Source organism: Prunus persica, chromosome G3 (genome assembly GCF_000346465.2).
Source record: "Prunus persica cultivar Lovell chromosome G3, Prunus_persica_NCBIv2, whole genome shotgun sequence".
Taxonomy (NCBI): Eukaryota; Viridiplantae; Streptophyta; class Magnoliopsida; order Rosales; family Rosaceae; genus Prunus; species Prunus persica.
The window spans coordinates 19,600,982-19,620,715 of record NC_034011.1 but is presented as its reverse complement, the minus strand read 5'-3'; the positions used below and the strand labels follow the sequence as shown (position 1 = coordinate 19,620,715).

At 36.7% G+C, this 19,734-nt stretch overlaps 3 protein-coding genes and 2 long non-coding RNA genes across 9 annotated transcripts; 2 read left to right on the top strand and 3 right to left on the bottom strand.

The window, feature by feature from the left end:
* On the bottom strand, nucleotides 125-1,324 carry LOC109948114. Its single transcript, XM_020560047.1, has 3 exons — nucleotides 619-1,324; nucleotides 350-457; nucleotides 125-258 (listed from the first exon to the last, which is right to left on the bottom strand). Exons 1-3 carry the CDS (start codon nucleotides 1,322-1,324, stop codon nucleotides 125-127), a joined length of 948 nt encoding a protein of 315 aa, XP_020415636.1.
* Nucleotides 4,093-6,738, top strand: LOC18783624 (protein DETOXIFICATION 41). Its single transcript, XM_007215200.2, has 8 exons — nucleotides 4,093-4,495; nucleotides 4,607-5,151; nucleotides 5,416-5,502; nucleotides 5,621-5,677; nucleotides 5,769-6,007; nucleotides 6,099-6,217; nucleotides 6,307-6,393; nucleotides 6,488-6,738. The coding sequence occupies exons 1-8, from the start codon at nucleotides 4,184-4,186 to the stop codon at nucleotides 6,551-6,553; spliced, it is 1,512 nt and encodes a 503-aa protein (XP_007215262.1). The 5' UTR covers nucleotides 4,093-4,183; the 3' UTR covers nucleotides 6,554-6,738.
* LOC18781567 (pentatricopeptide repeat-containing protein At3g59040) lies at nucleotides 6,994-12,910 on the bottom strand. Of its 2 annotated transcripts, none has more exons than XM_020559672.1 (7): nucleotides 12,705-12,910; nucleotides 11,806-12,118; nucleotides 11,114-11,404; nucleotides 10,337-10,585; nucleotides 9,298-9,422; nucleotides 8,784-8,882; nucleotides 6,994-7,781 (listed from the first exon to the last, which is right to left on the bottom strand). In XM_020559672.1, the coding sequence occupies exons 1-7, from the start codon at nucleotides 12,794-12,796 to the stop codon at nucleotides 7,151-7,153; spliced, it is 1,800 nt and encodes a 599-aa protein (XP_020415261.1). In that variant the 5' UTR covers nucleotides 12,797-12,910; the 3' UTR covers nucleotides 6,994-7,150. The 2 variants fall into 2 exon arrangements, with proteins under 2 accessions (XP_020415261.1, XP_020415262.1); XM_020559673.1 differs by having other exon boundaries at nucleotides 7,086-7,781; nucleotides 12,741-12,910.
* Nucleotides 13,665-16,352, top strand: LOC109948194. 2 transcript variants are annotated; one of them, XR_002270802.1, is made up of 8 exons: nucleotides 13,665-13,804; nucleotides 14,455-14,529; nucleotides 14,680-14,794; nucleotides 14,977-15,038; nucleotides 15,130-15,328; nucleotides 15,584-15,688; nucleotides 15,820-15,906; nucleotides 16,078-16,352. It is a non-coding gene; the product is annotated as an uncharacterized LOC109948194 (long non-coding RNA). The 2 variants fall into 2 exon arrangements; XR_002270801.1 differs by having other exon boundaries at nucleotides 14,419-14,529.
* Nucleotides 17,418-19,722, bottom strand: LOC109947829. 3 transcript variants are annotated; one of them, XR_002270602.1, is made up of 5 exons: nucleotides 19,577-19,722; nucleotides 18,855-18,965; nucleotides 18,590-18,704; nucleotides 17,922-18,327; nucleotides 17,418-17,827 (listed from the first exon to the last, which is right to left on the bottom strand). It is a non-coding gene; the product is annotated as an uncharacterized LOC109947829 (long non-coding RNA). The 3 variants fall into 3 exon arrangements; XR_002270600.1 differs by having other exon boundaries at nucleotides 17,922-18,704; XR_002270601.1 differs by having other exon boundaries at nucleotides 17,922-18,704; nucleotides 18,855-18,929.

Here is a 19,734-nt window from a genome sequence, read left to right as displayed (position 1 = left end):
TATCCAGTGACCAACCATCGAAGATGTTTACTACATTTCCTCCAAACATCATATTGTAACCGTGCTCCAGCATTTGTCCAACACTAAGTAGATTCTCTTCAAGTCCAGGAACAAGCATCACTTCTTAAATGTGCTTCCTTCCCAATTTGGTCTCTATCACAAGAGTTCCCTTTCCTGCAACCTGCACAATTTCTCCAGTTCCCATCTTCACCTTGGAAGTCAGATTCCTTTGAATGTTAACTAGTAACCTTTTATCACCTGTCATGTGGTTACTACAACCACTATCAATGTACCATGAATGGTTACTAGTTCACATTTGTCACAGCATTACAGGCATAGAACAAAGTACCAGTTTCTTCAACCTGGTTTACATAGTTCACCTTCTGTATAGATTTATTTCCATTGCAGTCTCTGAGCACATGCCCAAACTTCCCACAACTTGTGCATTTAGGCTTCCCTTCAAACCAACACTTGCCATAATGCAGTTTATCACAATGTTTACAGGCTGTTTTGTTTCCATCATTTGAGACATTTGGTTTGGAAGTAGAATTAGGCTTATTATCCCATTTCTTTCCTTTGGATTTCTAGTTTTCTGAAATTTCTGATTTCCAGAATTACCTCCACCTGCAGAATTTTTGCCTCCAACATTTAGACTAGCAAAAGCCATTTCTGTAGAGTCTTCAGCATGTCTATCCAATTTGAGCTCAAAGCTTTTCAGAGAGGCAACAACCTCTTGAACCTCAAGAGTTTCAAGGTCCTTAGAGTGTTCAATCACAGAGCAAATAGGGTCATATGATCTAGGCAAACTAATCAACAATTTTTGCACAACTCTTTCCCTAGACAGATCCTCACCATAACTCTTCATTTGATTCATTATATCGAACAGTCTAGCAAGGTATATAGATAATGACTCGCTATCTTTCGTACGAGTGTATTCAAATTCACAACGCAAACCTTGTAATTTTAAGCTCCTTACTTGCTTATCTCCTCTGAACTTCTGATTTAGAATGTCCCAAGCACCCTTTGAGGTCTTCTCGTTCACAATTATGGGTAAGATTTGATCTAAAACGGCACCTTGGATCAACCCAAGTGCGCGAGCATCCTTCATTAGAAGCTCTGCCATCGTAGGCTTCTCCACTTCAGCGACCGCAGTCTCTTCTATCTTCTTCTTATCCTTCGCTGGATCTGAAACATCGAAACCATTTTCAACAAAATCCCACAACCCATGAGATTTCAGAATGGTTTTCATTCGATTACTACAGAACTCATAGTTTTCTCCATTGAAAACTGGCGTGCGAAGCTCAGCGGTGCCCGATCCTGCCATATTAGACATTGGATTCAAGAAACCACAGCTCAGCTCGAATCGATTCCAAAACTCTGTTCACAGATTCAGGCCCAGTTTAGGCAACCGAACCTGGCTCTGATACCATGGAGGAAGTTAAGGTTCCACCCAGAAACCAATTGGCAATGGAGGAAGTAGCTCAACTCCTTATAAGTCCTTGCTAGGTTTCTCAACTTTCCAATGTAAGACTTTTTACCTTCACATTCTCACACGCCCTCGCACGTGTGGCAAATTTTCAAACCTAACACATGGACAACACATATTGGGTGACCTGGAGCACGTGTGGTTGTTGGGCTTTCACACGTGGGCTAACTAGGCTCTGATACCATGTTAGAATTCATAGCTTCTGATATTTACTTTTTATGAAGAATTTGAGAGTTTTGGAGAGAAGGAGAGTTGCAGAAAAAATGCGACTATGGAGCTGCAATATTGCTGAAGGTACTATTGTTCATTTCATTCTACTATTCAAGTATAATCGTATGAGAGAGAGAGAGAGAGAAGTGAGATGCTTCTCTAACATATTTACACAGAGATTAAATCCTAGCATTTGATCCTATCATCCTATGAGATGATTCCACTTGTCATAATCTGACACTTAAATCCTAGACTAGATAAGAGACCACTTGGACTATGATCCAATGGCTCAGATTACATCAAGAAATTAAAACTTATAAAATGAAATTCAAAGAATTTGAAATGTTGTCTTCAAGATATCAGCTCAAGGGTTACACATCAACATAATCAACATTCAGGTACTGAGAAGTATACCTGTCCCTTCTCATGCTCTTAAAAACAGTTCGAGCTTGGTCCACCATTCCTGGTACTGCAAAGGCGTCAAGCAAAATGTTATAAGCTTTCCGGGTTGGTCTGCAAAACAGAAAGAATGGCGGAGATTATAGTTTTCATCATGGTAAGGAATTGGCATCAAGAATTCGGCCAAAAGTAAATTGCGTGTAGCATAAATTGGCCTGCGAGTGTCTACTTTCCACAGCTTGGCCTTGGTGCAAAAACCAGTATAATTTAAATATAACCTTTGTAGATGATGATACATCAACTTGCAAATTCATTTCATTACAATCATTTATGCAAAACACAAGCAGAGGAGCCAAGTGACCATGTCAGCTTCATTGAGTTTTGCAAGCTTGAATTAAATAAACAAGTTGAATTAAGAATATGAATCAGTTCCTCACATATTCAACTTTCAAATACTGTGGCTCCCTGTATCAATAGAATAAGTAGCATTGAGCCCAAGTACCTGACACCAGCATCAAGCATCTCCTCAAAAACAGCTAAGGCTTCTTCCTCTCTTCTAGCTTTCCCATAAGCATTAATGAGTAAGGCATAGCTCACTACGTCAGGTCGGAGACAAGCCCTTTGCATCTGCCATTTGAAGTTTCCGTTAATTTCTGATGGAACTTCAGGTGAACAGTTGGTACGAATTTCAGGAAAACAAATTAACAAGATAAGCATGGGGAAGGGGAAGAGGAAAAATAAAAGATTTTTAAGTCTTCTTGATCATTAATAAGAATATGTTGGAAATGAAGTGACTGGTCCTTGGGATGTTGCTTCTACATCTACATCAACAGATGTTCTACCTCTTTTATCATCCGAATCACGATGAACAGATCCTCAGTGCAATTGGAGACTTCCCTCATGAAACAATTCTGTAGTTATTGCTGTGTTTGATAGTCTTAAGGCTTGTTCAACTCTTAACATATTGTTCTGATTAATTTGCAACTTCGACGACATCTTATTAGCTTCTCTTGCATATGTTTCACTAATTTTGTATTAGCCATCTCATTAAGCTGGATGTGTTGCATTGATTCTTAGCAGAGCAGTCCTTCCAAATTAAGCTATACATAGATATAGATGAAGGCTCTAATTTTGACTAGGCGCTTTTTTCTTCTGTTTTTTTTTTTTTGGTCGAAGGCTTTAGTTTCTTCTTTGTCCACTATCTGATCTTGACAATTTGCTTCCTTTTTTTTCTTAAAAGTAAAATAATAGTATATTATTATTGACGATCAAACAAAAGTAGGACAATTTACTTCTTACTCTAAAGTTATAATCAAAGAAACTACAAAATGGCATCTTATCATATGTACAGTAATTATGGTAGTTAAATATTGGACAAACTGAATTCTTTATATTTTATAAAAACCATTCAATTTAGTAATGGCTTCTGACATTCTCTCTACCTTCAAGCAGGGTATTTTTCACAAGAATCCCAGAATTCTAGAATCCTAGAATCCTAAAGCTGTCATGTGAGTAAACTTTTTTTTTTTATGAAGTTGCACGTGCCCATCTACATAACTCAGTAAATATTTTTTACCTAATCAAAATTATTAACTGCTAATCAGAAACAAATGCCAAATTTTGATTTATATACAAAATTTCTACTGACCATATTAGGTACACGTGTTAACCTAACCCACACAGAATAGAAACTCTCTGTCGATGGTATCTGGAATGGGCCCCACCAACTATCAGGCTATGCCACAGGGAACTGACAAATGACATATTCAGTTTGCATTTAACAAAGCACTGCCATATTTGACTAGAAACTATACATGGGTTTTGGTTTGGTGTAATTTGTAGACAAAAATAGGTAGTTGAAGCTAAATTTCTCTTGCTAATGTAACGCATGAATGAGCGGGTGCGTACCAAACAATTTGAAAGGTAGTTAAGACCCTCAGCTTTCTACTTTCCCTTCTTAATTTTGTACATAATGTAACATCATATAAATTTATTCACTCTGCCTCTTCCAAGTAACACAAGCATACTCTCACACTCACACAGCTGCACAACCCTCAAGCAGTAGCGGCACGGCGTACTGAGATAACCATGGGGTCGGCGGGGGAGTACCAGCCGCTGCTGCTCGGACTTGACTCACATTCCCAGATACCTGGCTTGTCGTCTGCTGCCATCGAAGAGTTTCTGGAGCACCAGCCTGTGGCAGTCCGATGGTGGCCTAGACTGGTGGCATGGGAGTCAAGGCTGCTCTGGATTTTATCTGGTTCATCTATCATTGTCTCCATATTTAATTACATGCTCAGCTTTGTCACCCTCATGTTTTGTGGCCATTTGAGTGCCTTGGAGCTGGCTGGAGCTTCTATTGCTAGTGTGGGAATTCAAGGTCTTGCTTATGGGATTATGGTAAGTATCCCAAACTAATGTACCAAATCAGTTATGTGTATCTCTATGTTTTTTTACTTTTTTCTATTCTGTGGTTGAATTTTTTTTTTCCCCTTGCTTCTGAATCAAAAGTTGGGAATGGCTAGTGCTGTGCAAACTGTGTGTGGGCAAGCATTTGGAGCCAGAAAATTGCCAGAAATGGGCATCATATGCCAAAAAGCAATCATCTTGCACTTGGGAGCAGCAGTCCTCCTTACATTTCTGTATTGGTGGTCAGGTCCAATACTTATAGCCATAGGCCAGGCAGAAGACATAGCATTGCAGGGCCAAGTGTTTGCAAGGGGCATAATTCCTCAGCTTTATGCATTTGCAATAAACTGCCCCCAACAGAGGTTCCTTCAAGCACAAAACATTGTGAACCCTTTGGCTTACATGTCTGTGGGGGTTTTCCTCATCCACATTCTTCTCACTTGGTTGGTGGTTTATGTTCTGGAATATGGCCTAATGGGGGCTGCTCTTACTCTCAGCCTCTCTTGGTGGCTTCTTGTCATTACATATGGACTTTACATTATTCTAAGCCCCAAGTGCAAGGAAACTTGGACTGGCTTCTCTTGGAATTCCTTCAAAGGAATTTGGCCTTATTTTAAGTTGACTCTTTCTTCTGCTATCATGCTCTGGTAAGTGTCACATTTTAACCCTTTTCTCCCCTTTTTTTTTTTACTGCACATCTCATTTGCAAACACTTTTTTTTACCTTTCACTAGTGGGGTATAGCTCAGTTGGTTGAGCTCTTCCACCTCCACCCATTGTTTAGAAGTTCGAAAAACTCAGACACCCAATGAATATTTGTGTAAAACCCCCTCCCCCAATCGTTTGTACTAAAAAAACACACTTGTTTTTACCTTTCAAATAACTCTTGGGTTTGGTCATGCATTAATGTAGCTTGGAGATATGGTACAACCAGGGGCTGGTGCTGATATCAGGGCTTCTCTCCAATCCTACAATTGCTCTAGACTCCATTTCTATTTGGTATGTCTAGTGTTAAAGCATTCCATTTAAACTTTTTCCTTTTATCAGTCAATTTGCTCAATTGTTTAACTCACATTGTTAGTCTAACTTTACATTTTCTGATGTGATATAATTCCAGCATGAACTACTTGAACTGGGACATGCAATTCATGTTAGGCCTAAGTGCAGCAGCCAGGTTTGTGACAAGTAAAATGCTCTTAAGAACGTTTATTTCTTAATCACGAATTATAATTTTCTTTATTGACAACGAGACGTTGGTTATGTAGTGTTCGAGTTAGTAATGAGCTAGGTGCTGGTAACGCAAAGGTGGCCAAATTTTCAGTGTTTGTTGTGAACGGGACCAGCATACTGATTAGCATAGTCTTCAGTGCAATTGTATTGATTTTTAAAGTTGGATTAAGCAAGCTTTTTACGAGTGATTCCGTCGTTATCGCGGCAGTATCTGATTTAACCCCATTGCTGGCCATCTCTGTTTTCTTGAATGGCATTCAACCTATACTCTCAGGTACTTATATGTGACAAAAGGAGTAGATGAACAAACCAGGTCTGCAGGCATTGTGAGGCATCATTTCTAATTTAACTCTCTGGAATTTCAGGGGTGGCAATTGGAAGTGGATGGCAAGCTGTTGTGGCCTATGTTAACCTGACTTGCTACTACATTATCGGTCTTCCAATCGGATGTGTTCTTGGTTTCAAAACCAACATGGGAGTAGCAGTAAGTTCAATCTCTCCCTTACTCTTGTGCCAGTAAAGCTATTTCTTTGTGAGTGATAGAACATGATGCATTCCTTTTACCTTTTTCAGGGGATTTGGTGGGGGATGATTATTGGAGTTTTTCTACAAACAGTTACTCTAATTATTCTCACCGCCAGAACAAATTGGAATACTGAGGTAATTTAAATTTTGATTGAAGTATTATCTTATCTTGGCGTATATAGTCGACATGGACTGCATCAACTTATCACTAATCATCATGCTTTTGTAGGTTGAAAAAGCAGCTGATCGATTGAAGAAAGCTGCAGAAATACCAGACTCGCTGACCGATGTATAAGGCTATGGAGATTTTCAAAACTTGATTTCACCTGCTGTTCATGTATGAATTCCTGTGTTTTGACATAGCATGGTCAACGAGATTTAGACTAGAAGTTTGTATTTTCTTCCCGTGTTGTATATAACCAATTAGATTGTTGCCAGTTTTGATGATATAAGGGAAAGAAAACCATCCTATTTGTTTCACAGAATCGAACAGTAATAGTTTCTGCTCTGATGATAATGTCACATTCAGAACTATACTACGTTGCTTTTGCTGAAAGACAGAACTTGAGAAGAAGCTGCCACACTTGAATCACAAAACTATGAATTCCAAACATGCACATTAATAAGCCTGACAAAACTCAAACGGTTCCATTTTGTTATCCGCCCATCTCACCGCCAATAGAAGCGCGATCAAAGGTGGCCTGAATTCTGAGCCTATATAGTTCACAAGCAATATGAAGCCAAAAGCAGTAAACTGTTGCTTAAATGCCAATAAGCTGGTGTGGAAGAATTCCGTTTCCACGTAATAACTCTCAACTGATATTCTCGCACGAATAATAATAATAAAGCCTGAGTAACGTAACTATACCACAAAATAGAGTACCCCCCCAATTTACAAATCAGCCACTTTAAGTAAGCCGTCAAGGTTTTTCACATTATCACCATTTAAATAAATCAGTTCATGTTTTTGTTCATCATATGATGAAGTGACCTGTGAAGGACCATCTAATTCATCATCATGATTGTTGTCATCGTCCTCATCCTCATCCTCGCTATCATTCTCATCAACAGGCACCAAAAACTTCGTACCTCCTTGTTCATTGCTACACTGGTCCAAATTCCCTACAACTTGGTTAGCTACCTTCTGTTCTTCTGCTGTTTTTGCCAAAGATAAAAGGATATTCTTTGCTTTCTGATCAGGTGGAAGCCTACAGGTTTCCATTTCCTTGTACCAAACAACAGCACTGCCAAAATCTCTGTTCTTGCCATATGCATCCATGATTGTCGTTAAGATTGTTTGATTTGGTTTGACACCAGCTGCCTGCATTTCCTCATATTTCTCCATCATCTTCTCTATATTATTTGTCTTAGCATACCCTTTGATTAAGGTTCCGTAAGTGACGATATTGGGTTTAAGTGCATCTTGTTTTATTCTTAAGAAAAACTTTTCAGCACCCTCCATATCAGATGCATTTACATATGCTGATAACATAGTCGTATAAGAGCAAAGATCAGGTTTATACCTGAAGAAAAGCAAACAAATATAGAGGGTTCACTATCCCGATCATATACAGTACATTTTTAGGGATAGGTATTACCATCATAAATATGGCTATTTCTACACTCCTACAAAATCATGTCTTTAATGATTCTGTCAACAGACCACATTCTTGTTGAGTTAGATACATGACGTTACAACCTAAAAATCCATGATTCTATCAGACAGTAGAATCATAAAGTTCATTCAAGACCTAGGTATTTAATTCGGAAAATAAATGTGAAGATAATCAGTGAAGGGAGAGAAGAAGTGAGAGAAATGGACTGATGGATTCCAATCGAATCCAATCAAACATTGAGTTGTTGACTGGTTTGTAGAATTTACAATCTGACCCACTGGTGATCAGTATGTAGAAAATTTAGTAAGTTCATATACATGCTTGAACACATATAAACAGACAAAAAATAACCAAAAAAGAAAATCTAGGTGAAGAGGACGGGCAAACAGGCATATGGGTGGAAGAATACATGGGCATAAAGAAATGAAAAAAAATATCACATAAAAAGCACGCTTGCACATGATACTTTTTAAATATCTCAACAAGTATGATATACTGACATCATCCAAGTTCCCCTACTACAGTGGAAACATCAATTAACTATAACTTTCAAATCCAAGACTTCTATGATATGTGGACCCAACTAACAGGTACACCCCTAATATAATAAATCAATGTCACTAACCACTTATTTGCAATCTTCTGAACATGATAAAGCAGATAAGAAATATATTTTATGTAAATATTTTATAGTTGAAACTTTTCCTTATCCAGTTTTCCTTACAAGGTCTAATCTTAAAAAGAGCGCACAAAGCACTCAGTTGTCATTTACTGCCACTAATAATAAGCACAATAGAAATCTTTCTATAACCAAAACAAGAATTTTGAATATATGGAAACTAATTTTTTAGCAAATGCAACTCATCTCTGAATATAGCATAATCAACATGCAGGTACTGAGAAGTATACCTGTCCCTTCTCATGCTCTTAAAAACAGTTCGAGCTTGGTCCACCATTCCTGATACTGCAAATGCGTCAAGCAAAATGTTATAAGCTTTCGAGGTTGGTCTGCAAAACAGAAAAAATGGCGGAGATTATAGATTTCATCAATGGTAAGGAATTGGCATCAAGAATTCGGCCAAAAGAAAAATGTGTGTAGCATAAATTGGCCTGCCAGTGTCTACTTTCCACAGCTTGGCCTTGGTGCAAAAACCAGTCAAGTTTGAAGCCAGTGCAATCATCTACAATTTAGATATAACCTTTGTAGATGATGATACATCAACTTGTAAATTCATTTCATTACAATCATTTACGCAAAACACAAGCAGAGGAGCCAAGTGACCATGTCAGCTTCATTGAGTTTTGCAAGCTTGAGTTAAATAAACAAGTTGAATTAAGAATATGAATCAGTTCCTCACATATTCAACTTTCAAATACTTTGGCTCCCTGTATCAATAGAATAAGTAGCATTGAGCCTAAGTACCTGACACCAGCATCAAGCATCTCCTCAAAAACAGCTAAGGCTTCTTCCTCTCTTCTAGCTTTCCCATAAGCACTAATGAGTAAGGCATAGCTCACTACGTCAGGTCGGAGACCAGCTCTTTGCATCTGCCATTTGAAGTTACCGTTATTTCTGATGAATTTTATAATTAACAATAAAGCTGATCACTTGAAAACCTTGATATTTAGGTTATGGAACTTCAGGTGAATAGTTGGTACGAATTTCAGGAAAACAAATTAACAAGATAAGCATGGGGAAGGGGGAGGGGAAAAATAATATATTTTTAAGTCTTCTTGATCATTAATATTGGCACATTTCTTTTTGAATGATACAGAATGATGACTTTCATGTGTGCTTGTACCATTCAAAATCATTGTTAAAACTGGCAGATAATAAAAGGCATCCTTTTCCACTTTTCATTTATATGCATAATATATGTAAGCCAGTTTTTGCCCTTTGAATGATATGTTGTATAAACTGGGCACACTTCAAAGAAAAAAACTACATGCCTGATATACGACAAGAACAATGGATAAGGAGAAGCCCTTTCATTCTCTACAAACAATTTAATTTAAACTGATTTTTTATTATTTTTTTATATTAATAAAAATTTAATATTTAATATTTAAAAAATTCTACCTAAAAAGAGGTCATGCATGACTACTAAACCACAAAGCTCTTGCTGCTGAGGCCTGGGAAACCTTTGACGGGTACACATGATAACAGATTAGGTCCCTACCAAAGCAAGCCTCATGAATAAAGCCATTGGAAAAAATCACGATAAATGTGCAGACTTGAGAAAGAAGGCTGCAAGGAATGGATAAGGGTGTGATTCTTGACCGGAAAGGAAGCACATTCTTCTATCCTGGTCGTAATTCAACCAATGATGCTTAAGAGAACAGACCAGGCAATTAGTGCTGCAAGATTATTTTACAATTCTAAAGCACACTCTAATAGGAACTGTGCAGCATGCTCTTGTGAGCTATATGAATAATTATTAAGATATTTTCACAAAATTTACCTGGTTATACATCTTTGAAACTTCCTTGTAATTAGTTTCAAATGACATTAAGCTATTATAAGTAACCGTCGATTGCTGAACCCCTCTCTCAGCCATCAATGCGAACATCTTACGAGCTTTATCATAACTCCCGACCTTCTTATACATATAAATCATCATATGGAACATCTTTTGGTCTGGCTTCAAAGGTGATTTTCCCTCATCCAAAAGGGTCTCAAAAATTTCTTCTGCTTCCTTGAACTTACATCCCTGCAGTATTTCAAGGTACTCTCGTGAGGTAGGTAGAATGACTCTCCAATGAAAGCATGCATATTGCTCAACAAAAGATTACAGCGAGCAAATCATATTCTAGATACAGCAGCACCTATTTGTCTAAAGCAAATCATTCAAGAGACAAAAGAGAAACAAAAAACATATATTCAAAAATAAATTTTAAAGAAAATATCATCTACTTTGCTTCGTGTTCACTTTTTTATTTATACTAAAAAAACTTTAAAGTAATCTTGCTGCAAATTTGAACAACTATATAAATTAAGGCCAGACATAGACCGCACTGAGGTTATAACCTAGATCATTCAATTGGTACCTATATATTTCAAAAGAATAGAACTTACTGAAATACAGCTTCTATTCATTAAAGCATAAAATAAAAAGAAAATTTGCTATACGTGACCTAATATAAGCATCATCAAAATAATTGAAAATTTATAGTTAAAATTTAATATAAACGTTTAGGGACATCCACAAGTTTGGCTAAGGAATTAAAGATGATATTACCTCAACAAATATTTTTAGTATTATTTGATAAGTCACAGCAGACGGTTCAGGGCCAGAAGACTGCATCCTTCTAAATATTGCTTCAGCATTGTTATATCGGCCTCCTTTTCCATATGCTTCCATAAGAGCAGTATGAGATATTACACTTGGTGGAATTCCCTTCTCATTCATCAAACTTAAAACCTTCTCAGCCCCGTTGAAGTGCCCTTGCTTTCCATAAGCTGTTATAAGCATCAGGAAATCCATTTTGCTGAAGTCCCACCAATTTTGAGTTTGGAGCCATTCAAGAATCTAAAAGACAAAGGACATAAGCAAACAAGAGATTTGAACATCAACGCAAATCAAGCACTAAAAGTAATGAGCTCAGAAAATGAATGATTTACAAGAAAAATAAAACATCCTATCCATGTAATTTATCTGATTGGTTTGTCTATAATATGCAGGATCAAGAAATTTATCTGATCCAACCTATAAGCCATTCCTACAGGGAAGCTGCCCCCACTAATTGAAATATTCATACTATATTGCACCCAGAAAATACCCTTTTCCTCCACATAAACTAAGAATGACGTCAGCATAGATTAATTTACTATTTGGCTACAACTTGTCATCCTCAGAAAGAATTAACTGACTTTTAAGAAGTAACCAAATCTTTTCTGTTGCAGCACAAAAAAAAGTGCATCTCTACATACCTGGCTGACAAGGTTCCATTTTTTCAGTTGCTTGAATCTGACCAAAGTTCCAAGTACAAGATCCTTAGGAATAGTCCTGTCCTTGAGCCTTTCACTTTTGAGCACAGAAACAGCAGAACCTGTCTCTTCAATTTCATTCATCAGTCTCCTCCAGTTCTTCTGCTCAGCTTCATCCGCAGCATCTTTGAAAACTTCTACTTTCTTCCTTTTCTGCAAGAACTTTCTTGGTGCCAGCATACCCATACAAACTACCCCCACTCTTCCACGCACCTTGACATTGGCACCAATAGAATTTGTGCACGCTTTCAATTTACTGGATACAAAAATTCACATTGTTATTTCTCAATACCACAATAAACACATAAACCATCAGACAGAGAGTTCTCAGACTAGTCATTTCTATGCAAAAGCCCGACTTTCCCAGGTCCAGTGGAGCATGCAAGCCAAAGGCCACATTGCAGAGAAATTCAATTGCACAACAATGCAACTAGGTAGATATAAATTAATCTAATTATACTCAAACATTCATAATTTACGGTTGCACGTCTTCAAAAATGATAGCATACTCCAGAGGCATACAAAAACAGCAATTTCACCTTCAACCCCATCAAGAAAAATCATACCATGTATTCATATCTTTCAGAATTTTGAATCAAAACAGAAAATTTAGTTAACCACAACCCCCTGTTTGGCTGCCGAGAGAAAACATTAGCTACAAAATGTAGTAAAATAATTGTCACTTCACTTTCAAAGTAAAAGCTACAGCCCTGAACCTCAAAAATTCAATGTTATCCCCCCAAATTATACAAGTAACCAAACAGAGCATAAAGAATGCAAACTCAGAAGCTGAAATAGAACACAGATGCTCAAATGAAAGTATGGGTTTTTAGGGGTTTTACCAGGGTTTAGCAAAAGGGGATGAAGGAAAAACAAACCTCCAATTATCCAAAGGAGCTGAAATGAAGGGCTTTAAGAAAAGCGTTTGAGGCATTTCTTTTCTGGGTTTCGTCTCTCAGAAGTGCTCAGAGAAAACCCGAGTATGAATGAAGTTTTAAGGGAATTTCTGAAGAAGCTGTTGGAGCAGAAGACTGTAGCATATTTTTGACGAAAATCTTATCTTGTTTAGAGCGGGACCGACTGGTAAAACCCAACCGTTGCTGGGCAACTGCGGGCTTTGGGCTCAGGCTCCTTTGGAGGTACGTTGGGCTTTTCATCTGTGGCCTCTTCTCTCTATCAAATCAGGTAATTTAAAGAAAAAAGAAAGCAAAAGAAGAAATTGAAAATAATTTGGTAAAGCCTAAGAAAGGTCAAAGACATTGCCAATTTTACTCTAATTATTTTAATTTTATGATTTCTTTAAAATTAATAAGTAAGTTTTAAATAGTTAAACATTATGCACAGCCCCTTGGACTTGTATAATATTGAAATACGGTCAAATAATATAACTCATTTAAGTGTTATAATATAAATAGATGAGTTTATACGACATAATCATATTCTAGTATCAACTTAGTAGTTTATGTTGAACTGTTATTTAGTATTTCATTATTCATTTAAATGCATATTTTTTATTTTATTAAGTCCGTGAGTTGACTATCAGAATTGGATGAATGCAATTAATAATATTTTTTAATTTAAAATAAAATTAAAAGTTTAGGGAATTACCCATTTTAATAATTTTTTTCCCTTTTTCCGCTGACAATCCATTTTAAACTTGGGAAATAGCTTAAAATGCCACCTTTTTTATAATTTTAACTAAAAATATCATCCCTTCCCAATTTTTTTACAACTACCATCTATAAATACATTTTTATTGTGGAATGATTGTACCCATTTCAGTTTTTCAGAAATTGGGTTCTCTCTCAACTCTCTTGGCTCTATCTCTCTCTTCAGCCCTTCTCTCTCCCTCGTGTAACTCTCTCTCTCTCCGACGCAATCGTCTTTCTCCCTCAGCGGTGGCTATTCATCCAAGCTTAACTCCACGATTCACATCCACGAGGTACTGTTCATCTTCCTTGTCTTTGAAATTTGGGGTTTTTGTGAATTTGGTTTATGGTGTATGGATTTGTAAGAAATTGATTTAGGGGTTTCTTCGAAATTGGTTTTGGGTCTCAATTCTTTGTGCCCAAGTACTAATTAATACTAGTCATGGAGAATTGTCATTGAATGAAGCATCCGTGGAGAATTGTTGGATGAAAATATCTTTGCTATATTCATGCTACTTCCTCTTGCGGGTGGTTTATGTTGAGTTAATATTTAAATTTTAAAATGCATTCTTTTTTCAATTTTGATTTCAACGACGTTTTCTTCAAAATTGTTTGTGTGTAAATGCAAAATAAAGGCATAGATTCTAATTGGACTATTCATTTTGCCCAAAAGCATTCCTGATGCTTGATCTTTGTCAGTGTAACAATCATGTTATGGAATTATAAGTTTGCACATACAATTTGATGGTTGTGTAATTATATGTTTCATGTTTTGGAAAATTTCTGGTATTTCTTGAAACCAACCATGGTTGACTAGTTCACATTCTCATTATCAATTTTTTTTTCTTTCCCAATTTGCTTTATCAGCCATATAGTATTGTGATTTTAATAATTATTTTTCTTATAGATGTTCACATATTAACTGGTGAAAATAATTGAACAGAGAAAATCCAATGATGCAGAAGTCGAGTCACTGCGAGAGGAATACCATCAAAGGGTTGCAACACTTGAAAGGAAGGTAGGTCTTCTCATAAAGTCTTGTTTATAATCGTGCTTGGATTGATCTAGGTGTTATATGTGCCCCTTATGTTTTTGATGAAATTGGTACTTGCCTATTTTTAATTCAGCTCCTGATAATTGGAGGGGCTATGCCAACTTATGATTGCAGGTGTATGCTCTTACAAAGGAAAGGGACACGCTTCGGCGGGAGCAGAATAGGAAAAGTGATGCAGCTGCTCTTCTGAAGGAAAAGGATGAAATAATTAATCAAGTTATGGCTGAAGGTCTCTTTCTGTCCCTGTCTGTCTCTGTTTCTCTTGAGAAGCTCAATATGTTCTACATATTTTGTGCCTCATAGTGAATTTCAACGTAGCCAATGTTCTATTGTGGATGCGAGGAGGGTTTCTTTATGCAATCATATCAATAATTATGGAAATTCCTTCATTTTTGCATTTTTATGTACCAGGTGAAGAGCTTTCAAAAAAGCAGGCTGCTCAAGAAGGACAGATTAGGAAATTAAGGGCTCAGGTATGCTAGCCGGTTTATTCATTGTCTGATTTTGTCATTCTTTAATCCTTTCACTGCTAGGTATTCTTATATTTTTTTCTCTGAATACTAGATCAGAGAGTTTGAAGAAGAGAAGAAAGGGTTGATTACTAAACTTCAGGTAATTCATTTATGTTGGAATCTTTAAAATTGTGGTTCTCTGATTTCGTTTGATAAAGACAACTCTTGACCAGCATATTGAAGAGCAATTTGGTTGTGGTCGTCTATTGGCTTGTATCTCATCACGACCTGGACAGTGGCTGTGCTGATGGGTATGTGACTTTATTTGCATATGTCTGTTTCTAGTCAGCAGATTTGTCATAGGCATATTAGTGTAGTTACCATATTGCAAGGGCTGAAATATGGATGATATCAGCTTCTTTTTATTGTTGTTTTAAAGTGAGGTATGTATGGGTCTTATGAAATTTGTACAGAAATATATTGGAGGGCAAATAATTTTATTTTAGTTTTTTATTCCCAAATGATACCCAAAACATGTAAGCTTCACACTATGTTAATTTTTGCAGGATGGGAAAACATTGGACAACGAGCTGGAGGTTGTTGAGGGAATGAAGCTAGACAGGGGCTACATATCCCCTTATTTCATCACCAACCAGAACAATCAGAAATGTGTAAGTTTTAGTTTGACTCAGCGATAACTATGTCTTGAAACTGTTAGAGGGCTGCTTGTTAAAGTTAGCAGCACCTCAAGTCCCTTTTTGCTTGATGCTGATTATCTTCAAACTTGTGTATGTGCTGATAGGAATTGGAAAATCCTCTAATCATAATCCATGAGAAGAAAATCTCAAGTATTAATGATGTGGTTAAAGTATTGGAGTTGGTTTTGCAGGTTAGCATTTTTCTGGTTATGTTCACTAGTTTCTTCGTTTTTACTATGAATTGGTTGACAAACTTTTGCTCCTTTTCAGAAGCAAAGATATTTGCATTTTGTTATATATTTCAGAACCGAAGTTATAAAAGAAAATGGTTTTCCTCTTTGCTAATTGAGAATCATGTGCAGTTATGATTTCAGATATGTAGATAACCTGTTGTTGCTGATATTGCTACACGGGAGGAGAACAGAACAACTTGGAAAATGTGCAAGAAGGGAGAGCTAACTCATACAACGAAGAACAAATTGATGAAGTTAAGATCAAATTAGTAGAATTTGTGAGCTCTCCATTATTTATAATTATAGGTGGGAAGTATGTATGTAATAGAGCAAAGATTGGTTGACTATGTAATAACAATTGAATTGTCAAGTTTTATGAAAGAAATAATTTTTGCTTCTTGGGATAGTACTGTTAGGGTTCGGTGGCGATTTATTTTCCATGTCTAAATTGTAGTCTGTAATGGATGTGTGTGTATTGTATGTAGATTGACTTAATATTGCTGTCCTATTGCATGTGTATTGTACTAATATTGCCTGTGTATTGTACTAATATTGTATGCATATTGCCATCATATTGCATGTATATTGTAATGCTATTGCTATCGTATTGCCATTATATTGACCTAGTGTATGTATATTGACTACAGCTCATCAATGGGTTTACTGTTTGGGCCATATTGCATTCAAAAAGAAGACGAGGAGGAGAAAGAAACAACGTGCCTTTCAAAAACAGGCAGTCAGGTGCATCATAATTGCATCGTAAGACATTGTAAGAAATTATTTTAAAAAATAATAACAACTAAAAAATAATTTACAAAAAAAGGAAGGTATGAATAAAGAGACAGAGAGCGAATAAGGGGAGAAAGAGGCAGAACGAAGCTAGAGAGAGACAGAGAGAGAGCTGCGCTACAGAAAGAGAGCAAAGAGAGAGTTGCACTAGAGAGAGAGAGAGAGAGAGAGAGAGAGAGAGAGAGAGAGAGAGAGATAGAGAGCTGCGATAGACAGATACCAAAGAGAGAGAGAGATGTGCCAGAGAGAGAGATGTGCCAGAGAGAGAGAGCCGAGTGAGCTAAGAGAGAACAAAATTTCTGAACATGTGCAAAATCAGCAATAAGTGGACAATAATTATATTTTTATAGGTGATATTGTAATATTATTGCTATCGTATTGTGGTTATATTGCTTTAATATTGCCTCTATAGTGTACATGTATTGGCCTAATATTGCTATTATATCGTATGTCAATGGCCATTTGGTCTAATAACAGAGTCTCCACTTTGTTGAAAAGTAATCCTGAATTCGAATCTCATGGACACGACAATTGTTATCCATCCTTATATTAGCATGAATTGATGTTGACCTTTGAAATGATAGTTGGAGTTGCACATCGATTCATATTCAAAAGGAAAGTAATTCTCTCCCTCAATGAATCTTCGTTCAAAAGAAGGCAACTATCAAATATTGGGTACAAAAATGCAAGGTCCACAGTAAATTAATTGGACACAAACCACATATTACAAAACTAGGATGATTTTTGGCATGCTTGAAAAGACAAGGGCCAAATACAACAGAAAAGAAAATCCATTCAAGCTTCACACTAAACATGGCTCAAGCACTCGACCATGGTTTCAATCCAAAACCTACCCAACAAGAGCATACCACGTGTCCATCATAACAGAAGATGGCATTTACAAAGCATGAACTGCAATATGTTTCTTTTTCTCCTAAACAAAATTGTTATTAAAATGGAACAAAAGATCCCTAACATAGAGCAATACAAGCAAAGATAGTCAATTGTCATACACACAAAATTAGTCCTCATCCATCCCTGCATGCTGATCTCTCTCACTAGGGCCACCTGCTGGTTTTGCCATTATAATCTGCAAGATAGTCAAAGCACTATCAACAACCTTTTTTTAATGAAGGTATTAAACATTAAATAGGCTGCAATCAGATGGATTCATCATTTCTCACAGATTTTTAGCTAGCCAGAAAACCCCCATCATATAGATTTTCTATTTTTCAGATTCAGATTCAGATTTTTCAGGCTCTGCTACCACAGTCTCTGTTTCCTCCACCGTCGCAGCATGCTTATCATCTGTTTCTTCCTTGACAACTTCAGTTTCCTCCTTATCAGCCATCTGTTCAGTTGAAGAGTGTTGTAAAGTTTCTGTTTTGACCCCTTCCTTTGCCTCAACAGTAGAGAGTTTTTGTGGAGATTCAGATTCCCCTGATGATTTGTCAACCTTTGGCGGATGCTCTGAAGACTCAGCTTTCTGTGATGAATCAACACTACTTCCCTCATTTGTTTGTCCCATAAAAGATATAACAGGATCAAATAGCAATTTCCTTTCAGTAGACGAAGGCCATAATCCTGAAGCTGTCACACATATAGATGGGACATCTTACTTTCAACTTTCATGCAAAAATAGAGAACACAGCATAACTACCAGAATTCCTTTTTTCCAAATAAATCCTATCATTGAAAACTCTGTTCTACCCGAAACGAAAAACACAATGCAATTAAATACGCTAAAGAAATCATGATTTACAAGTAACGGAAATTCACTATGAGGCACAAAATATGTAGAACATATTGAGCTTCTCAAGAGAAACAGAGACAGACAGGGACAGAAAGAGACTTTCAGCCATAACTTGATTAATTATTTCATCCTTTTCCTTCAGAAGAGCAGCTGCATCACTTTTCTTATTCTGCTCCCGCCGAAGCGTGTCCCTTTCCTTTGTAAGAGCATACACCTGCAATCATAAGTTGGCATAGCCCCTCCAATTATCAGGAGCTGAATTAAAAATAGGCAAGTACCAATTTCATCAAAAACATAAGGGGCACATATAACACCTAGATCAATCCAAGCACGATTATAAACAAGACTTTATGAGAAGACCTACCTTCCTTTCAAGTGTTGCAACCCTTTGATGGTATTCCTCTCGCAGTGACTCGACTTCTGCATCATTGGATTTTCTCTGTTCAATTATTTTCACCAGTTAATATGTGAACATCTATAAGAAAAATAATTATTAAAATCACAATACTATATGGCGGATAAAGCAAATTGGGAAAGAAAAAAAAATTGATAATGAGAATGTGAACTAGTCAGCCATGGTTGGTTTCAAGAAATACCAGAAATTTTCCAAAACATGAAACATATAATTAGACAACCATCAAATTGTATGTGCAAACTTATAATTCCATAACATGATTGTTACACTGACAAAGATCAAGCATCAGGAATGCTTTTGGGCAAAATGAATAGTCCAATTAGAATCTATGCCTTTATTTTGCATTTACACACAAACAATTTTGAAGAAAACGTTGAAATCAAAATTGAAAAAAGAATGCATTTTAAAATTTAAATATTAACTCAACATAAACCACCCGCAAGAGGAAGTAGCATGAATATAGCAAAGATATTTTCATCCAACAATTCTCTACGGATGCTTCATTCAGTGACAATTCTCCATGACTGGTATTAATTAGTACTTGGGCACAAAGAATTGAGACCCAAAACCAATTTCGAAGAAACCCCTAAATCAATTTCTTACAAATCCATACACCATAAACCAAATTCACAAAAACCCCAAATTTCAAAGACAAGGAAGATGAACAGTACCTCGTGGATGTGAATCGTGGAGTTAAGCTTGGATGAATAGCCACCGCTGAGGGAGAAAGACGATTGCGTCGGAGAGAGAGAGAGTTACACGAGGGAGAGAGAAGGGCTGAAGAGAGATAGAGCCAAGAGAGTTGAGAGAGAACCCAATTTCTGAAAAA